Source organism: Strongylocentrotus purpuratus, unplaced genomic scaffold (genome assembly GCF_000002235.5).
Source record: "Strongylocentrotus purpuratus isolate Spur 01 unplaced genomic scaffold, Spur_5.0 spur5_scaffold_14, whole genome shotgun sequence".
Classification (NCBI taxonomy): domain Eukaryota; kingdom Metazoa; phylum Echinodermata; class Echinoidea; order Camarodonta; family Strongylocentrotidae; genus Strongylocentrotus; species Strongylocentrotus purpuratus.
In genome coordinates this window covers 25889347-25904896 of record NW_022145599.1, presented here as the reverse complement: position 1 = coordinate 25904896, position 15550 = coordinate 25889347, and the positions used below count along the sequence as shown (strand labels likewise).

At 37.6% G+C, this 15550-nt stretch overlaps 1 protein-coding gene across 1 annotated transcript; it reads left to right on the top strand.

Annotated features, from left to right (window-relative positions):
• Positions 1 to 786: 786 nt before the first annotated feature.
• On the top strand, positions 787 to 1854 carry LOC115923824 (G-protein coupled receptor GRL101-like). The gene has a single exon (XM_030985175.1). It carries the CDS (start codon positions 787 to 789, stop codon positions 1852 to 1854), a length of 1068 nt encoding a protein of 355 aa, XP_030841035.1.
• Positions 1855 to 15550: the final 13696 nt, after the last annotated feature.

Below are 15550 nucleotides of genomic sequence, written 5' to 3'. Positions count from 1 at the left end.
TCCTTGAGCCCCAAACCTATTCCACTTTATCCTGAGATCTTTGAAGGCCTGGACAGTTTATCTGCTGTGTAAGTCAACATTTTGTTTTGTCTTCTTCATTCGGTTCATATTTCTCCCTCTCCCCCCCCCCCCCCCCTCTCTCTCTCTCTCTCTATCTAATAAGGGGTTTGCATTTGGGTCGACTTTTGACAAGAAAATGAAATTCCGTCGTGCACATTTATTTTTACGGATCTTTTATGATTAAATCTAAATGAATTAAAATGGTATTGATTGCACTAAAACTTTACATCAGCAGCATATGAAGGCTAAATTATACTGTAGAATTTATGAAATGAAAATACATGTAAAAACGAAAGACTTATTTTGATTCGTATAATTATTTTTTTTGTGAACATATAAATAGTTCCTCTTCGTAATATATCATTTTCTAGGGGTTCAATATATAAAAATTACCCGATAAAAAAAATACCTACCACGTGAGTCATAAAGGAGGGCAACCAAAATCTACTCTAAAATTATAACAGACAGAGAAAATCGTTTAGATAGTATACAATTTTAACATAGGCACTTTACCCGATTTCAAGTACCTGAACATCGTTATTTCACGCCTGTCCAAAATATAGGTTAAAAAGATATCATATTAATGGGTCAGGTTCATTTTGTTACTGGGTTTCGGTTCTCCTTTTGTTTCATGCCTCTGGACTCGTCATGTCATCGCACACAAATTAGTTTTCATCCTGAAGATATCTGTCATCTTTAATCCACATTTTAAATCCCATGTTCATTATGTCCATCAGGTATGTCTACGATTCACGTTTCTGCTGTCTGGTGCCGGCCAGTGTAAACTGTGTTAATGAGCGCCCTACTCATCCTCTCTTCACCTGCCGCAAGACCTTCCTCCAGAACTTTACCATCAAGGTCTTCATGTGGATCCTAGGGATAAGTGCCTTACTTGGGAACACCTTCGTCTTGGTCTTCAGGTTGAGGAGTACACCTACGACCAGGGTAGCCAAGATTCAGGCCATGATCATCACCAACCTGGCCGTGTCTGATCTCTTGATGGGTCTTTACATGGTGCTCCTCGCCGTGATGGATATCTTAATTGGAGAGTCTTACTTCTGGGAGGGTCGTGCTGAGGAGTGGAGGGCTAGCACTACTTGTCAGATCGCAGGGTTCATCTCTGTTCTAAGCAGTGAGACGTCCGTGTTCTTGCTCGTCCTCCTCAGTCTTGACCGCTTCATTTGTGTCGTGTTCCCGTTCAGCAACTGGCGTTTGGGCGTTGTGTCTACCCGCGTTGCAATCGGAGTTATCTGGCTAGTATCTGTACTACTCAGCGTGGGAGGTGTATTGCTGAATAACCTCAATCCAGATGCCTATGGTCTTAGTGACGTATGCGTTGGACTCCCTTTCATTCGAAAGTCTACGGATATCCGCGAAGAGGACGACACCTGGACATCGAATCAGTATGGCATACCCTATTCCACCACGATCGCTGGCTCAACCGTATCAACATGGAAGTACTCTATTGTTCTTTTCCTTGGTATCAATCTATGTGGTTTTGTTGTCATTTTTCTCTCGTACATTGCCATTTTCATCAAGGCCCGTTTTGTCCGCGCTGAAGTCGGTCAAACCAACCAATCAGCCACCGAGATCAAGATGGCGCTGAAGATGCTGCTGATCGTCGGCACTGACCTTTTCTGTTGGATGCCAATCATCATCCTTGGTATCCTAGTCCAGACCCTCGGGGTCAACGTAACACCGGACATCTACGCCTGGTTGGTGGTCTTCGTCCTGCCTATTAATTCATCTCTCAATCCCTATCTCTACACCATCATAAATATGGTTTCCAAATGACTCTTATATCTGTGCTATGTGATGACATCATTATGTATTGAAACATTGTTTGGTATTTTCAAATTGATGTCATCCTATCTAGACAGGGGAAGAATATTATGTTACTGCACATGGTATGTAAAATATGTCATTTAATGTGTTAGATTCAAAACTTTCCCTATTCATTTAAAATCAATGAAAATCAATTAGTTATTTGAGAGTACTATCTAATTAGTTTAGTTTATTCAAATTTCCCAGGGATTAAGGGATTAACTTATCAACACTAACAAATCAGCAGTTCCATCGTTAAAGTGTACGAAAGATCACAGATGTGGAGAAGCGATAGAGATTAGGAGGGCGTTCGCCCACCCCGTAAATTGATCCATTTTTTCCTTCAAACTTGATATCAAGATTCTGTCACAACTTTTCATTGGCAACTTCATACGACCATTAAAAAAGTACCATTCAAAGCATGACAATTTAATTCAGTTACATAATTGGAAGCGGGCAAGCCGGGGAGAGACTTTCAAAACCGAATAAATGTATTAGTGCCATATACACAGCTAGGGTACAGAGTGCTATATATATAAAGCCAGTCGCGGCGATTTTTCTTTTCTTCATGACCGGGGGGGGGGGGCGAAATGCGATATTTACTTGTACATTTTGAAGGATATTATGCGTGAGAGCGTAGCGACCGAGCGAGAAGATTTTTGTATTTTGTTAGTCTAAAAGCTGCACTCTTGGGCCCTTCAGAGCCTAAAAGTGTGTTGCAGTCTTTAGTCCGTATTTGCTATACATTTTTTGGGGGGCACTTTTTCCAATTTTCCGGGGGGTGGGGACTGTCGCCGCCCCTGTAGACAGCACTTTCGGTGTCATGCCACAACTCTTTACACCCACATCAGGCTTAGTATGCACAAATAGAAAAATGACATCGGTGATTTAAAGTGACAATCCTTGTAATAGGCTTGTACTTTTATGGACTTCTCCTTTAGGCATTAGTCTATCCTTCACCTCGATGGTCCTTTTCAGAGTTTTTTGCCGTCACTAATTACTACACGTATTTCTTTATTCACACACATATATATGTGGAATTATATGCACTGTTAATTGAATTTACTACAATTCATGTCGATGATGGTATGTGGCACATGACCACACTTCACAAAAGAAGAGCTTGAACAAAAATGATAAATTGCAAATTTCTCAATAAATTTAGCTCCTAAATCTCATTCAAATAGTACTCTGAATATGATTTGTTGTCTTGCATTTCTGAATCTACCTGGACGTACCTAACGACTACACCCAGTATCATGATGCACCCCTTAGATTGTATTCTTCAATGCTGACTGCATTAAACCAGCCTTGAAGAGACAGGTGAATTATGGAATGCATCGTGTCAATTTACTGTAATTAATACACACAATGAAGAAACCACAACCAAAAAGTGAAAAATTCTAGCATGAAATTAATACAATGTATAAGTCAAATATTTTATGAGATGATCATTGTTTGAAATCAGATCGACACACGATTTTGAGCTTTCTATAAATAAACTGACTTAATAAATAACTGACCCCTCTAAGAATGTTTAGCAGGGGATTCAACTCAGATATAATTAGTCCGCTTTCAAGAACAATCGAACATATTTTACAATAGGGCAGCAGAGGGAATTGAACCCATGCTATTTAATTAACTTTAGCAGAACTTGGCCCAGGGACATCTCTAGCATGTCCCTGCTTGGCCGAAATGGAAGACTGCAAATATGTCCAATGAGGTCCAACAGTGGAGTAAGTCAACCTCCATTGTGATGGATTAAACCTGGCCTGCAGTTAATCTTCTTTCAATAATATCTGCCAATATCTTTTAAATGGTGGCAGCGGTGGGATTTGAACCTACTCCTTTGGAATGGAAATATGCCTGTGTCTCATATGGATCTAATGATGGACTAACTCATGAAACTTAGCATGGGTTCAAATCTGGCCTGAAGTTAGTGCAGTACATTTGAAATTATGGGAGCAATGGATCGAATTGAAGAATCCATGTTTTTTAAACTAGAGTCTTACAGCAGAAGAACTAAAACTTCAGTATCTGGCCGGCATAAAACCTGGCATAAGATTGTGTGTACTTCCAGTTATAGGCAAGAATGCTAGCGGCAAGAATGCTAGCGAAGATTAACAGTGGCACCCTTTAAACCACACAACTTTATCGACTTCTTCGACTCATTTTGGTGGTCCACAAGAGGTTGTCCCTTTCTTGAAAAATGTACACTGTTATTTAATGTATATCCAAATTCAGTTTAGTCTGCATGACTCGACTTGTTGTTATAAGTGATTAGTGACTTAAACCTAATAAGGACGGGGGGGCCGGGGGCCATTATGCCCCCTCCCTCAATGATTGCTCGGGAACGCATATGGATGGCGCCCCGCCGCTCGCTGACTTTTTTCTTTCGAGTCTTGCGCATCTTTCAACGACAACAAATTAAAAATCGGACCTACAGTTACAAGGTCCCGTGACGACCTTTTGTCTTTGCATGTTATTCCGAAAATCGCTAATTTTTGTGATTTGTGTACAAAACATATGGAAATGTCATTTTTTCTAAAAATTGGTTATTGGGTCTTGTTTGAATTTTAGGTGGTTGTTTTGGGAGTCAAAATAGTTGAATTGTAGTAAGAAATGAAATAAAACAACAAAAGCAATACAATACATATGTTTAAAAAAAATGAAATACATAAGAAATTATCAAAACAAGAGATAACATAAGGAATAAGCTGGCTTTTCCAAACAAAAATTGTCGTATTTTTATTGCAAATGGTCTAATGAATATATGTAGTGAAAACAAATGCTTAAATATGAATAATATATGATTTATGGGTACAAATGTGATTTTATGACCTTATTTGCATAAATTACCATAAATATGCAAAGAAGTAAATTTTTCAAAAAATTGAATTATCATATTATTCTATACACTTCACTTGACATGCGTGCAAATTTTCGCGGAGATCGGCCGCTTCACGGCCGAGATCATAAGGGGGCCATAATGCCCCCCCCCCCCCACACCGGCCGAACTAAGACCTCATATAGACCGGCCTTTTTAGGGTTAAGTCAAAAAAATTCTCGGTGGAATAATTAGTTTGGACCAAACTATTCCAAACTTTGTATCATTTACACTTCCCCCGGCCCCCCCACTCAGAGGTCGGAATGACCGCATGCGTGTTGCCAAAATGTCCGGTAAAGGGGTACTTTTCGTGCGACAAAGTCCGGCCCGAGAATTGTAAAAAAAGGGGTGTATTTGACTTTTCACCCGGAGATTTCTTTAAAAAGGGGGTGTTTTTCATTTTTTCTCTCATCTCTTTGGACTCCAGAGAAATAATTCCGAATTTAGGGGGGTACATTAAGCATTTTTCCTGATTTAGGGGGGTCTCCAAGGCAGGAAAAGCCCGCAAAAAGCCCGCGAAAGGGGGGTTCGGAAATGTTAGCAGTCCTCAGATAGGGGGTGCTTTCAAAAAGAGGGTACGAGCATATGCGTACCCTAAATAACACTGAGTGGGGGGGGGGGGGGGGCCGGGACACTTCCTAAGTCAAATGTTGCATTAGTCAAAATGTTTTTTTGTTAAGGTTCAAACAGATTTGACGTATGCAGAGTTAACTGTATTTATAAGCTAGGACACTTCTGTGTAGGTCGGACCTGTTGGCTCTCTATTCAATCTTTACAACAGTGATAAACCTGCTCTTCATAATTCGTCGGCAATTTTATAAACCAGCGAATGTGTCATACACATCAATGTACAGATTTGGCGGTTCATAATAACAACAAATTTACTAAAGTCTGTAATATATAGATGCAATCTTTATTCACATCACAACAATGTTGTCAATTCCAACATAATAAATAAAGTCAAACAAACTGTGTAAAAGGTAAATTATCTCCTGTACATGCAGGTGCGATTAAGAAACACTCGGAATAGGATTTCAGCAAAAAAGAATTTGGCAGATATGGAATAGGGGCACATAAAGAAAATTCAAACATATTGTATATGTATATTGTATAGTAATTTTAAGGTGTTTCATTCAGTTTTGTAATCGTACGGAATCTACAATATCAATGGAAACTCCTTAACCCTAATAAGGCCGGGGGGGGGGGCCATTATGGCCCCCCCTCCACGATTTTTCTGATTGTTCGAGAACGCATATGAATGGCGCCTCGCCGCTCGCTGACTTTTTTCTTTAGAGTCTTGCGCATCTTTAAAAAAAAAAAAAAAAAAATCGGACCTATAGTTACAAGGTCACGTGACCTTTTGTCTTCGCATGTCAGCCCGAAAATCGCTCATTTTTGTGATTTGTGTACAAAACATATGGAAATGTCATTTTTCCTAAAAATAGATCAAACATTGGTTATTGGGTCTTGTTTAAAGTTTAGGTGCTTGTTTTGGGAGTCAAAATAGTTGAATTGTAGGAAGAAATGAAAAAAAAAAACAAAAAACAATAACATAAATAAGTTAAAAAAACAATGAAATACATAAGAAATTATCAAAACAAGAGATAACATAAGGAATAAGCTGGCTCTTCCGATTTTTTTTGTCGTATTATTGTTCCAAATAGTCTAATGAATATATGTAGTGAAAAAGAATGCTTAAATATGAATAATATAGGATTTATGGGTAAAAATGTGATTTTATGACGTTATTTGCATAAATTACCATAAATATGCAAATGAGGGATATTTTTCAAAAAATTGAAATTATCATATTAGGGGGGGGGGTCATAATGGCCCCCCCCCCCGGCCGTAGTAAGACTTCGAATAGCCCGGCCTTATTAGGGTTAAGTCCATATTTTAACATACATGACTTACCGGTACTTAGGTAGAACCATATCATTAGGGTGAATTGAATTGAAAATGGTTAATTAAGCCTGCAAGCTAAATTGCATATTGATTCACAATTTTAAAAAGGGGGTAAAATTGCAATTGAACTTGCACAAATATATATAAATCTTAACAATTTGAAAGCATAACATAACAGTACAATATAAGATGAATCATCCTAGGGATGTTGTTATGCAACACTAAAAGAAGGAGAAAAGAGATAGAGAGAGGAATAGAGTTAGAGAGACGGAGAGAGAACGATGAGCTCATGAGAGAAAGAGGGAAAGAGAGAGGGCGATGGAAGAGTGAGAGAGATAGTGCGATGACAAAATGAGAGAGAGAAAAAGAAAGTTTCAACGAGTTCTACATTCAATATTTTATAACGACAGAAAGTAACTTACATGTAGACATGGGTTGAAGGGCATATTTAAACTACAGTGGAAACTTGTTATAACGAGGTCCTTGGGACCAAGGAAATTACCTTGTTATATCAGGGTAAAAAGCAAAAGAATATAAAGAGCTGGGACCAGCAAAATCACCTTGTTTTACATATGGAAACGTTGTATCATCCGCTCAATCTGACTTGTGTACATAGAACAAATAAGCATTTTTCCATGAAAAAGTGAAGTTTTCTAAAATGTGCGTTTCTTTCCAGCATTGGGGCGCCCGGAATTCACTCGGGTAACATTTCATAAATTATAATATAAAAAGACCATATGCAAATTTTCTGTACTTTTGTCGGAAAAAATACATTTATCCAGCACAATGTCGTGTCTTTTTGCGTTGGAGAAGAGCAAATAGCGAGTTTCAATCACTCTTTGGCCGCTCTCGCAAGCTCTCACTCGTTTCACTGTGGTCAAGCGACTTTGGGGCAAGCGGTTAATGAAAATACTAATCGTTAGCTTTCTCCTGGTATTAAACTTGTTTTGATTGATTGTATAATTTTTTCGGAATAAAGGAAACAAAAAGGCTCGACCATTAACTTATCAGCGTCTGAATTGACCTTTTGACCTTGAATTCCCTGATGCAAGTGCATTAATGACGTCATCTTCGCTAAATCGGTGTCTTTTATTAGTAAGATATAACATATTTTTTCTGATATCACTGAAGTTTTGGGTTTTATTTAATGAGTAATTTTAAAATAAGATCCATTTTACTGTTTTAATTTACTGGATCGTACCATTAAATTCGCAGGGTAGAAAGGTGCATTTTCCAACCGTTTTAATTTACGTTCCGACATTCTGTTAAATGGGTTCGTGTTGTTAATAATCCAATGCTTTCTGCTCCACCAAACGTCCACATGCGGAGTCGTTTATCAACTAAATTATTCAAATTTATGGATGCTTCCTAGCTTCCAAGGTGTTTGTGTTGTTCAAGCATTTCATTCGCCTGCTATCATTCTTACTCCAATTGCCAGAACGCAAATTTTATTTTAGTTTTATAGTTTCATCGGAGTCGTTTATCAACTATATGTATTCAAATTTATGAATGCTTCCTCCCTAGGTGTTTGTGGTGTTTATGCATTTCATTCACCTGTTATTATTATTTGTACTCCAATTGTTAGAATACAAAATGCATTTTAGTTTTATAGTTTCATGTAGTGAGTAAGTCAATAAAAGAGTATGTTCTGCAACGTGTGTCCCTATTGTACAATGTATGTGTCCCCTCATTTGTAATAGTTAATTTACCCATTCACATAATGGAACTACCTGCCCTATGAAGCCATTGGCCTGTGATCCCTGAGCACTCAACACCGTGTGGGAGTCAGTTTGTGGTCAACTTCTTTTATGAGACACATACAAGCAAAAGTTTCCATATACAGATTACTTCGTTATATCACAGCTCTTTAAAATGAGGTTCCACCGTATCAATCCAAATTCAAAAGACACACATATTCAACCCTTAAAAATGATAGAAGGCAAACAGTGGAGAATAACATAACTGTAAACAAAATATTACATTCGATAAGAGCTAGTAAATACCTCTACTACCTTTCATTAGCTAAATATACCTCAAAATGTCAATCAGATCACACTACACTTTTAACTCACCAGGATCTATATCACCAACAATCATACCTTTTGCTCTCTGATCTGTGTGCCCCAAATATTTCGCCAAGCTTTTTTATTATTTTGTACAAGCTTATGGTAAGAGGTAAAAAAAAGTACAATGACTTTGTGAAGTTGATGTTAAAATATCATACAAAATACAGTGCTTCCCAGAAAAAACGAAGCCGAGAAGTATCGATGTTCTATCATAACTTAATCACAACTATAATTAATGAATGATACATATTTGAAAAGCTTAGATTCTCCTCTTTCATGTGATGCTACTCAGATAATGCATATTTCACGCATGCGTGATTAAAAGTAATTTGAAGGAAGGAAACCAAAAAGACATTTGGCGGGCGGTATCTGAATTTCGAAGAAAAATTCACATTTCTAGAATGTTGGGTTTCTGCCCTTTCATATAACACCTCAATCAGGAAAAATGAGCTAGGAATGACAAAGTTCTGTTTGTTTAAAGCATTGCTTGCATTTCCATAATTTTATTAAACAAATCCGTTTTCACTGGCCTCCTGCCGTATCAATAAACGAAATTAACAAAAGACTTAACTCCGTTTCGTTGACAATCAGTCGTAGACGAGAGTCTTCATGCATGGCTGATTGTCAACGAAACGGAGTTAAGTCTTCTGTCAAATCTGCTTTTTGCAAAAAATTCGGCACAGATTGGGGCTTTTTTTTTAAGGGGTCTTGTTTTAACCCTAACCCTAAACTTTCCCATAGGCTCAACACGCACCTAACCCCAATCTGTGCCGCCGACAAAAATAACGCGTCACGGGGGTTAGTATAGTCCTAGAGGATGGTTGCCCTAGGGGCTAGTTGACTGCATAGGCGCCGGAAGTAGGGGGGGGGGGGGGGCAGGGGGGCAGTTGCCCCCCCCCCCCCAGTCAAAAAAGTGTGGGGGGGGGGGTTTGCCCCCCAAAAACGCCCCCCCCCCCCTCCAAAAAGAAAAAAAAACAGTAAAGGATTAAACATGATTTGTATTTTTAATCCAAAAGAACGTAACAATAATAAAAACCTGAACTAAATCACATATAAAATTCCATTCAAAGAAAAGGAAAGTTCACAGGAATTATATTTCATAAACATTGCGCATGCCACCTATACGGTATATATCAATGAAGGTCTCTATAATAGCGATACGCGCATATCGTGGACATATTGTGCGAGAATAGGAAAGCGTGTCCGTTTTTTTGTTATAAAGGGGTGAGAAGACATGAGCCCCTGAACGCTGGCGTACTGATGGGGTGAAAAAAATAAGTGACCGGCCAACGTCACAAACAAAATGCTCATCTGACTGTAATTAAATGCTTAAAACCCCTGAGCTTCCGGGGGCTCTGCCCCTGGACCCCACCCAGGGCCCTAAGGCGGGACCCTGGACGCTCATCTGACCGTAATTAAATACCTTAAACCCCTGAGCTTCCGGGGGCTCTGCCCCCTAGGCACACCAAGAGCCCTAAGGCGGGCTCCTGGATGCTCATCTGACCGTAATTAAATACCTAAAACCCCTGAGCTTCCGGGGGCTCTGCCCCCTGGACCCCACCAAGGGCCCTAGGGCGGGCCCCTGGATGCTCATCTGACCGTAGTTATATTAAAACCTCTGAGCTTCTGGGGGCTTTCCCCCCCCCCTTTGGAACACGTCAATTGTCTTACAGAGGGCCCCTAGATGCTCATCTAACCCTAATGAAATACCTAAAACCCCTGAGCTTCCGGGGGCTCAGCCCCCTTGACCCCCTGCCGAGGCTCATGCCCTGGGCCCCACGCCAATTTACGCTCTACCTGATCGATAATCCTCCACTTTGAAAAATGTTCTGCGGGACCTGCATGTAACGTGCAAGACTGGTGGTGATGCAGATTTTTTCTCATTACGTCACTGCCCCTGGAATGTTTGCCCCCCCCCCCCCAGTCCCAAACTGCTTCCGGCGCGCCTGGTTGACTGCCATGACATGGGGTGGTTGGTTGGATGGCCAGTGGGTAGTTGGTTAGATGGCCAGGGGGTATAGGTGTCCGGATCTTCTGTGGTCCGGATTTCGATGATTTCCGCCATTCATCATGAGAGGGCGTCTTGCTCTCTCTTCTGCCTTATATTAGCTATATTTACTATTTACTAAAGTAGGCAGAAAAGTTAGATCTAAGGCACATCTTGAAATATCTTTTCAGAGTAATCTCTTCCTAAATTTGACGTCAACAAATATGATCCTATCACAAAGAAAGATTTAACAACAATATTTCCTGTTCTGAATATCAACACTTTGATCTCGCTAATTCTGTTGATTTGTTGGACCGAATATAGTTTTTATTGCTTTTCTCTGTATACAAAACTGCAACTTTAAGTGCAATATATCGCCTCGTCTCTTCAGAGTGCCTTAATTGTTCCTATATCCTATTCCGATTTCTCTCTCTCTCTCTCCCTCTCTCTCACTCTCCCTCTCCATGCATCTTTCTCTGAATATCTTCCTTTATTCCTCTCTTCATATCGCATTCAACAGGCCTTCTACACTCTCGATCTTGTATCCCTTTTTCTCTCTCCTCTAATACTTCTCTATCTCTCGCTCTATCTCTCCTCGCAATTTTTTCTCAATCTCTCCCCGCCTCTCTCTCTGTCTGTCACTCTGTCTCTCTCTTTCTCTGATGATGATGATAATAATTATAATGATAATAATAATAATAATGATAATTAAAGCAATGATGATAATAATGATGATAATAATAATAACGATGAGAAGAAGAAGAGTAATAATGATAATAATTATAATAATGATAAAAAATACTACAACTACAAATAATATCAAAGATAATATCAATGATTATTTTAGGAGCGCTAAAAACGAACAAGTGCTTACAAAATATTAGTTTGTGAGGAGAAAGATAAAACTCATAGAATGCGTAAATCATGTTTTATTATTGAGGGAAGACATGTTTTAATTTGAAAGTGGCAAGACGGGTTAATTTTCTGATATAAAGTGGGATAAAAACGTATCATGCTTTTCGGTAGAGAGTCTGGATTGGGTTATTGATTTATATGTGTCAGATGTTGAGCGAAAGTTACGAGCTTGTGTCATTTGGAGTGTATTGAGGTTGCCCCCTCTCCTTCTCCCTCTCTCTCTCTCTCTCTCTATCTCTTTCTCTACCTCTCTTTTTTTCTCTCTCTCTCTATGCCTCTTTCTCTCTCTCTCTCTCTGTCTGTCTCTCTCTTTCTCTCACTATGTATCCCTCGCATGTCACTCCCGAATCCATTTCCTACGTCTTGTAGAAATACGAACACTTGCAATCTTATTCATTGGCTGGAATATGTAATCATCTTAAGTGATTTATGTTTTCAATTCAATACAGATATTATTATCATTTTACACAGGTGTTATTCACATTAAATACGTACAAATATGCTCCTTAAAGGTAATACAAAGTTTTGGTATGGGGTCATGAATTTGGTTCAAATGAACGTATTGGAAGCATATGCGATCCTACAATATTCACTGATCGTTGTCGCAGTCGAAATCGACCCTAAAGTTATAAAATTGTAAATAATAAACACTTTATGTTGTATAGCTCCCTCTCAAGGTCAAATATTCATTAAGCTGTAAAACAATGTTTCTTGACTAAAATCGACCGATTAGCTATTCCCGTTCGGAAATTATATACCACAACTACATATTCTGAGATTTTCATGGTCGCAGCTACCATTGTACGGCCGTAGGAGCTATTTGAAATTTTTCCAAATTTACCGGGAGCACCGGTAAATTTTTATATTCTATTTTTCTCGAAAGCAGAAGTGTTTTAGGGGCTAAAATTTCTAGTCCTTTTAATTCATCCCCAGAGGCATCCAAATATATCAAAATTGTAAAGAATCACTATCCACCCATTTTTCAAAATTTCCCAAAACTTTGTAATACCTTTAATGGTAGGCTACTTTGTCCCATTCGCAGGCCTCAAAAAATGAAAACGTTAAATTCCAACGGCATTTGAAAGATTAACTAATTTAGGACTTCCCTAAAAAAAAAAGGGGGGGGGGGCTTGAATATGTCTTTAACCCTTACTGTACTGGGGGGGGGGGCGGGAGGACCCCCCCCCCCCCTCCTCGACATTTTTGGAGATTGCGCCGCAACCGCTTGGAATTTTGAATTGTCATTTCATGACCTTTTCCCCTCAAATCTTACGCACATTTTGATATCATGTTGTCGAAATCGGATATACCTGTAAGGGGTTACATAACAATTAGTATGCGCATGTCATCAAAAAGTGCTATAATTGCATATATTGATGTACAAGCAGAAATGTGAATACAAGTTTAAATGAATTTCCTCCTAAGTGGGAGATATAAATTGATATCAAATTGCGTTTATATGTTTCTCAAAGTAACTTAATGTATTCCAGAACAAAAGAATGCATTAGAAATAAAACAATAGATATAATCAGCAATAAAAAACAATAAAATACATAATAAATAAATATTTGAAAATCGCATAAAATTTACATAAATTATCATTATTAATAATTCTTCAAAATAACCATTTTGTGTTAGAAAAGAAGTTTCATATAAATAATGAGTTTCAACATTCAAAAAGTGGAGTCTGACAATTTGTGTAATGATTCTAGTTCCCTAGTCATGTTGTACCACTTAATTTATATTTAATTGCTCATATAGTTTAGGGACAAGCCTTTGATAGGCATTTGGCCTTTGTTTGCCCCCCCCCCCAAGTTTGATACTTCTGTTCTGTTGTGTTATTTGTTGGATTTGACTTTGCATTATGTATGTTTGTTATTGTGATTTTTATCAAATGTGCAAATAATATGAATTGAATTTAATTCGCTGTATTCATATCATAGTCGTGTACAGAATCACGCCTGTAATCATCATTTTTGTTTATTTCGGCAGGAAAAGGGGACTTATTTCATACAAGTGCAATAACTTGTAACATCAATATAACTATGGAAAAGGTAATCTGGTAAGAGAAAAATTTGTAAGAAAATTGTATAAAAAATTAAATAAAGGATATTACAGTGAATAAAATATGAAAAATGTTATGCCTTTTGCATGACGGACTTATGATCATGTTACCCTTCCAAACTTTGTTGTGTCAATGGCAAACTTTATTTAGATTTCTTTTCATGCATTTTTATGAACGAATAAATTGTTCACATACTTAAAAAAATTACACACTCGGTAAGAGTATGAATAATTTAGTTGATAACTGTATGTATATGCCCCGCCCCCCCCAAAAAAAAAAATGAAAAAAATGAGAATATATGAAAAATGTGTATAAATTACAAAAAGAAAAAAAATAGGGCAAGGTGTAGGAGGTTTTCACATTAACCAGTACTTAAAGGTACTATGTCCCATTTGCAGGCCAAAAAAATGAAAAAGTTAAATTCCAACTGCATTTGAAAGATAATACTAATTTAGAACTTCCCTAAAAAAGGTGGGGCTTGAAAATGTCTTCAAGTGGGAAAATAACGACTATTAGTTGTCAAATCGACTTTAGGGCTATAGAGCCCAAAAGTAATAGTCTTGATTTTCAGACAATTGTACCGAAAGGTCGTACGTTTTATGCTGCGCAAAGATTCAATCAGTTTAATCTTGGCCATCACAAGAAGTGGGTTATTGATATAGACAAATGCTCATGTACCCTTTACAACTCTTTTCATGTATGTTATTACCAAAGAAGAAAAAAGCCAATCAGTCACTCAATAGTGTCTGACAGTGAAGTCTAGCAAGTAAAGGGGTTTCCTTGCATAATTTGAATATGAGGACACTGCTAACGTTTAGATTTCACAGATAGGACATGCATAACATATTCATAATTCCTGCAAAGTTCTACAGAATTTGAGGTTGGCTGCAAAAGGGACATAGTACCTTTAAGACGTGATATGCAAAATATATACATGTCACGTTCATACACATAATCATATAATAATAATAATAATAATGATAATAATAACCATAATAACGATAATAATAACATTAACAATACAAATGTTTATAATACTACTACTAATTAATATAATAATAATAACAATAATAATGCTAAGATAGGGCAATAAATATTATGGTTCCGCCGTCCATATGGTTCATTAGGCCATATATGAAGGTATTTAAAAACAAAATCAAAATGAATCTGTACAATATGTCAAAAATATTCATGGAAATGAATAATGACATGTCAGGGCACTGTGTCATAAAATTTGTCATCAACAAGTGCGTAAATTAAGTTTCAAATTTATTCAAAGTCAATCAAATACAGTAATTTCAGGAGCTTATAACATTTATTGAAACTTGTTATATATATTTAATAAAGTTGATGAAACAGATAACTGGTGTTAAAATGGCTGAAAATGTAGTGTAATTGGGAGGCTGTGGAATGGCAAGGTCGAATATGTTCACCAGTTGCAGTTCTGATCTCCATCCAAGTCGTTAATATGTGTATAGAAATCTCGCAACACCTTTCATAGAACAAAGCTTGTAACATTTGCATTATATTATTTTTGACCTGTCCATCAAATTTTGATAAGCTTTTTGTGTGAGTGTAAGTGTGTGTGTTTGCATGTGTGCCTTCGTGTGGGTGTGTGGGTGGTGAGTGTGTGTGTGTGTGTGTGTTTACTGTTTACCGATGATACCACAAGATTATAATAGTTGATTTATGTATGATGGTGACGTTTATATACGTGTACTTGAACATACATGCATAAATTAGATCAAATTAGAAAATATCAAACACTGACATTAGAAAGTTTTTTCTTTAATTATATACATGTATCTTTTTCGAATTTTTTAAAAATTAAAAGTTTCGAG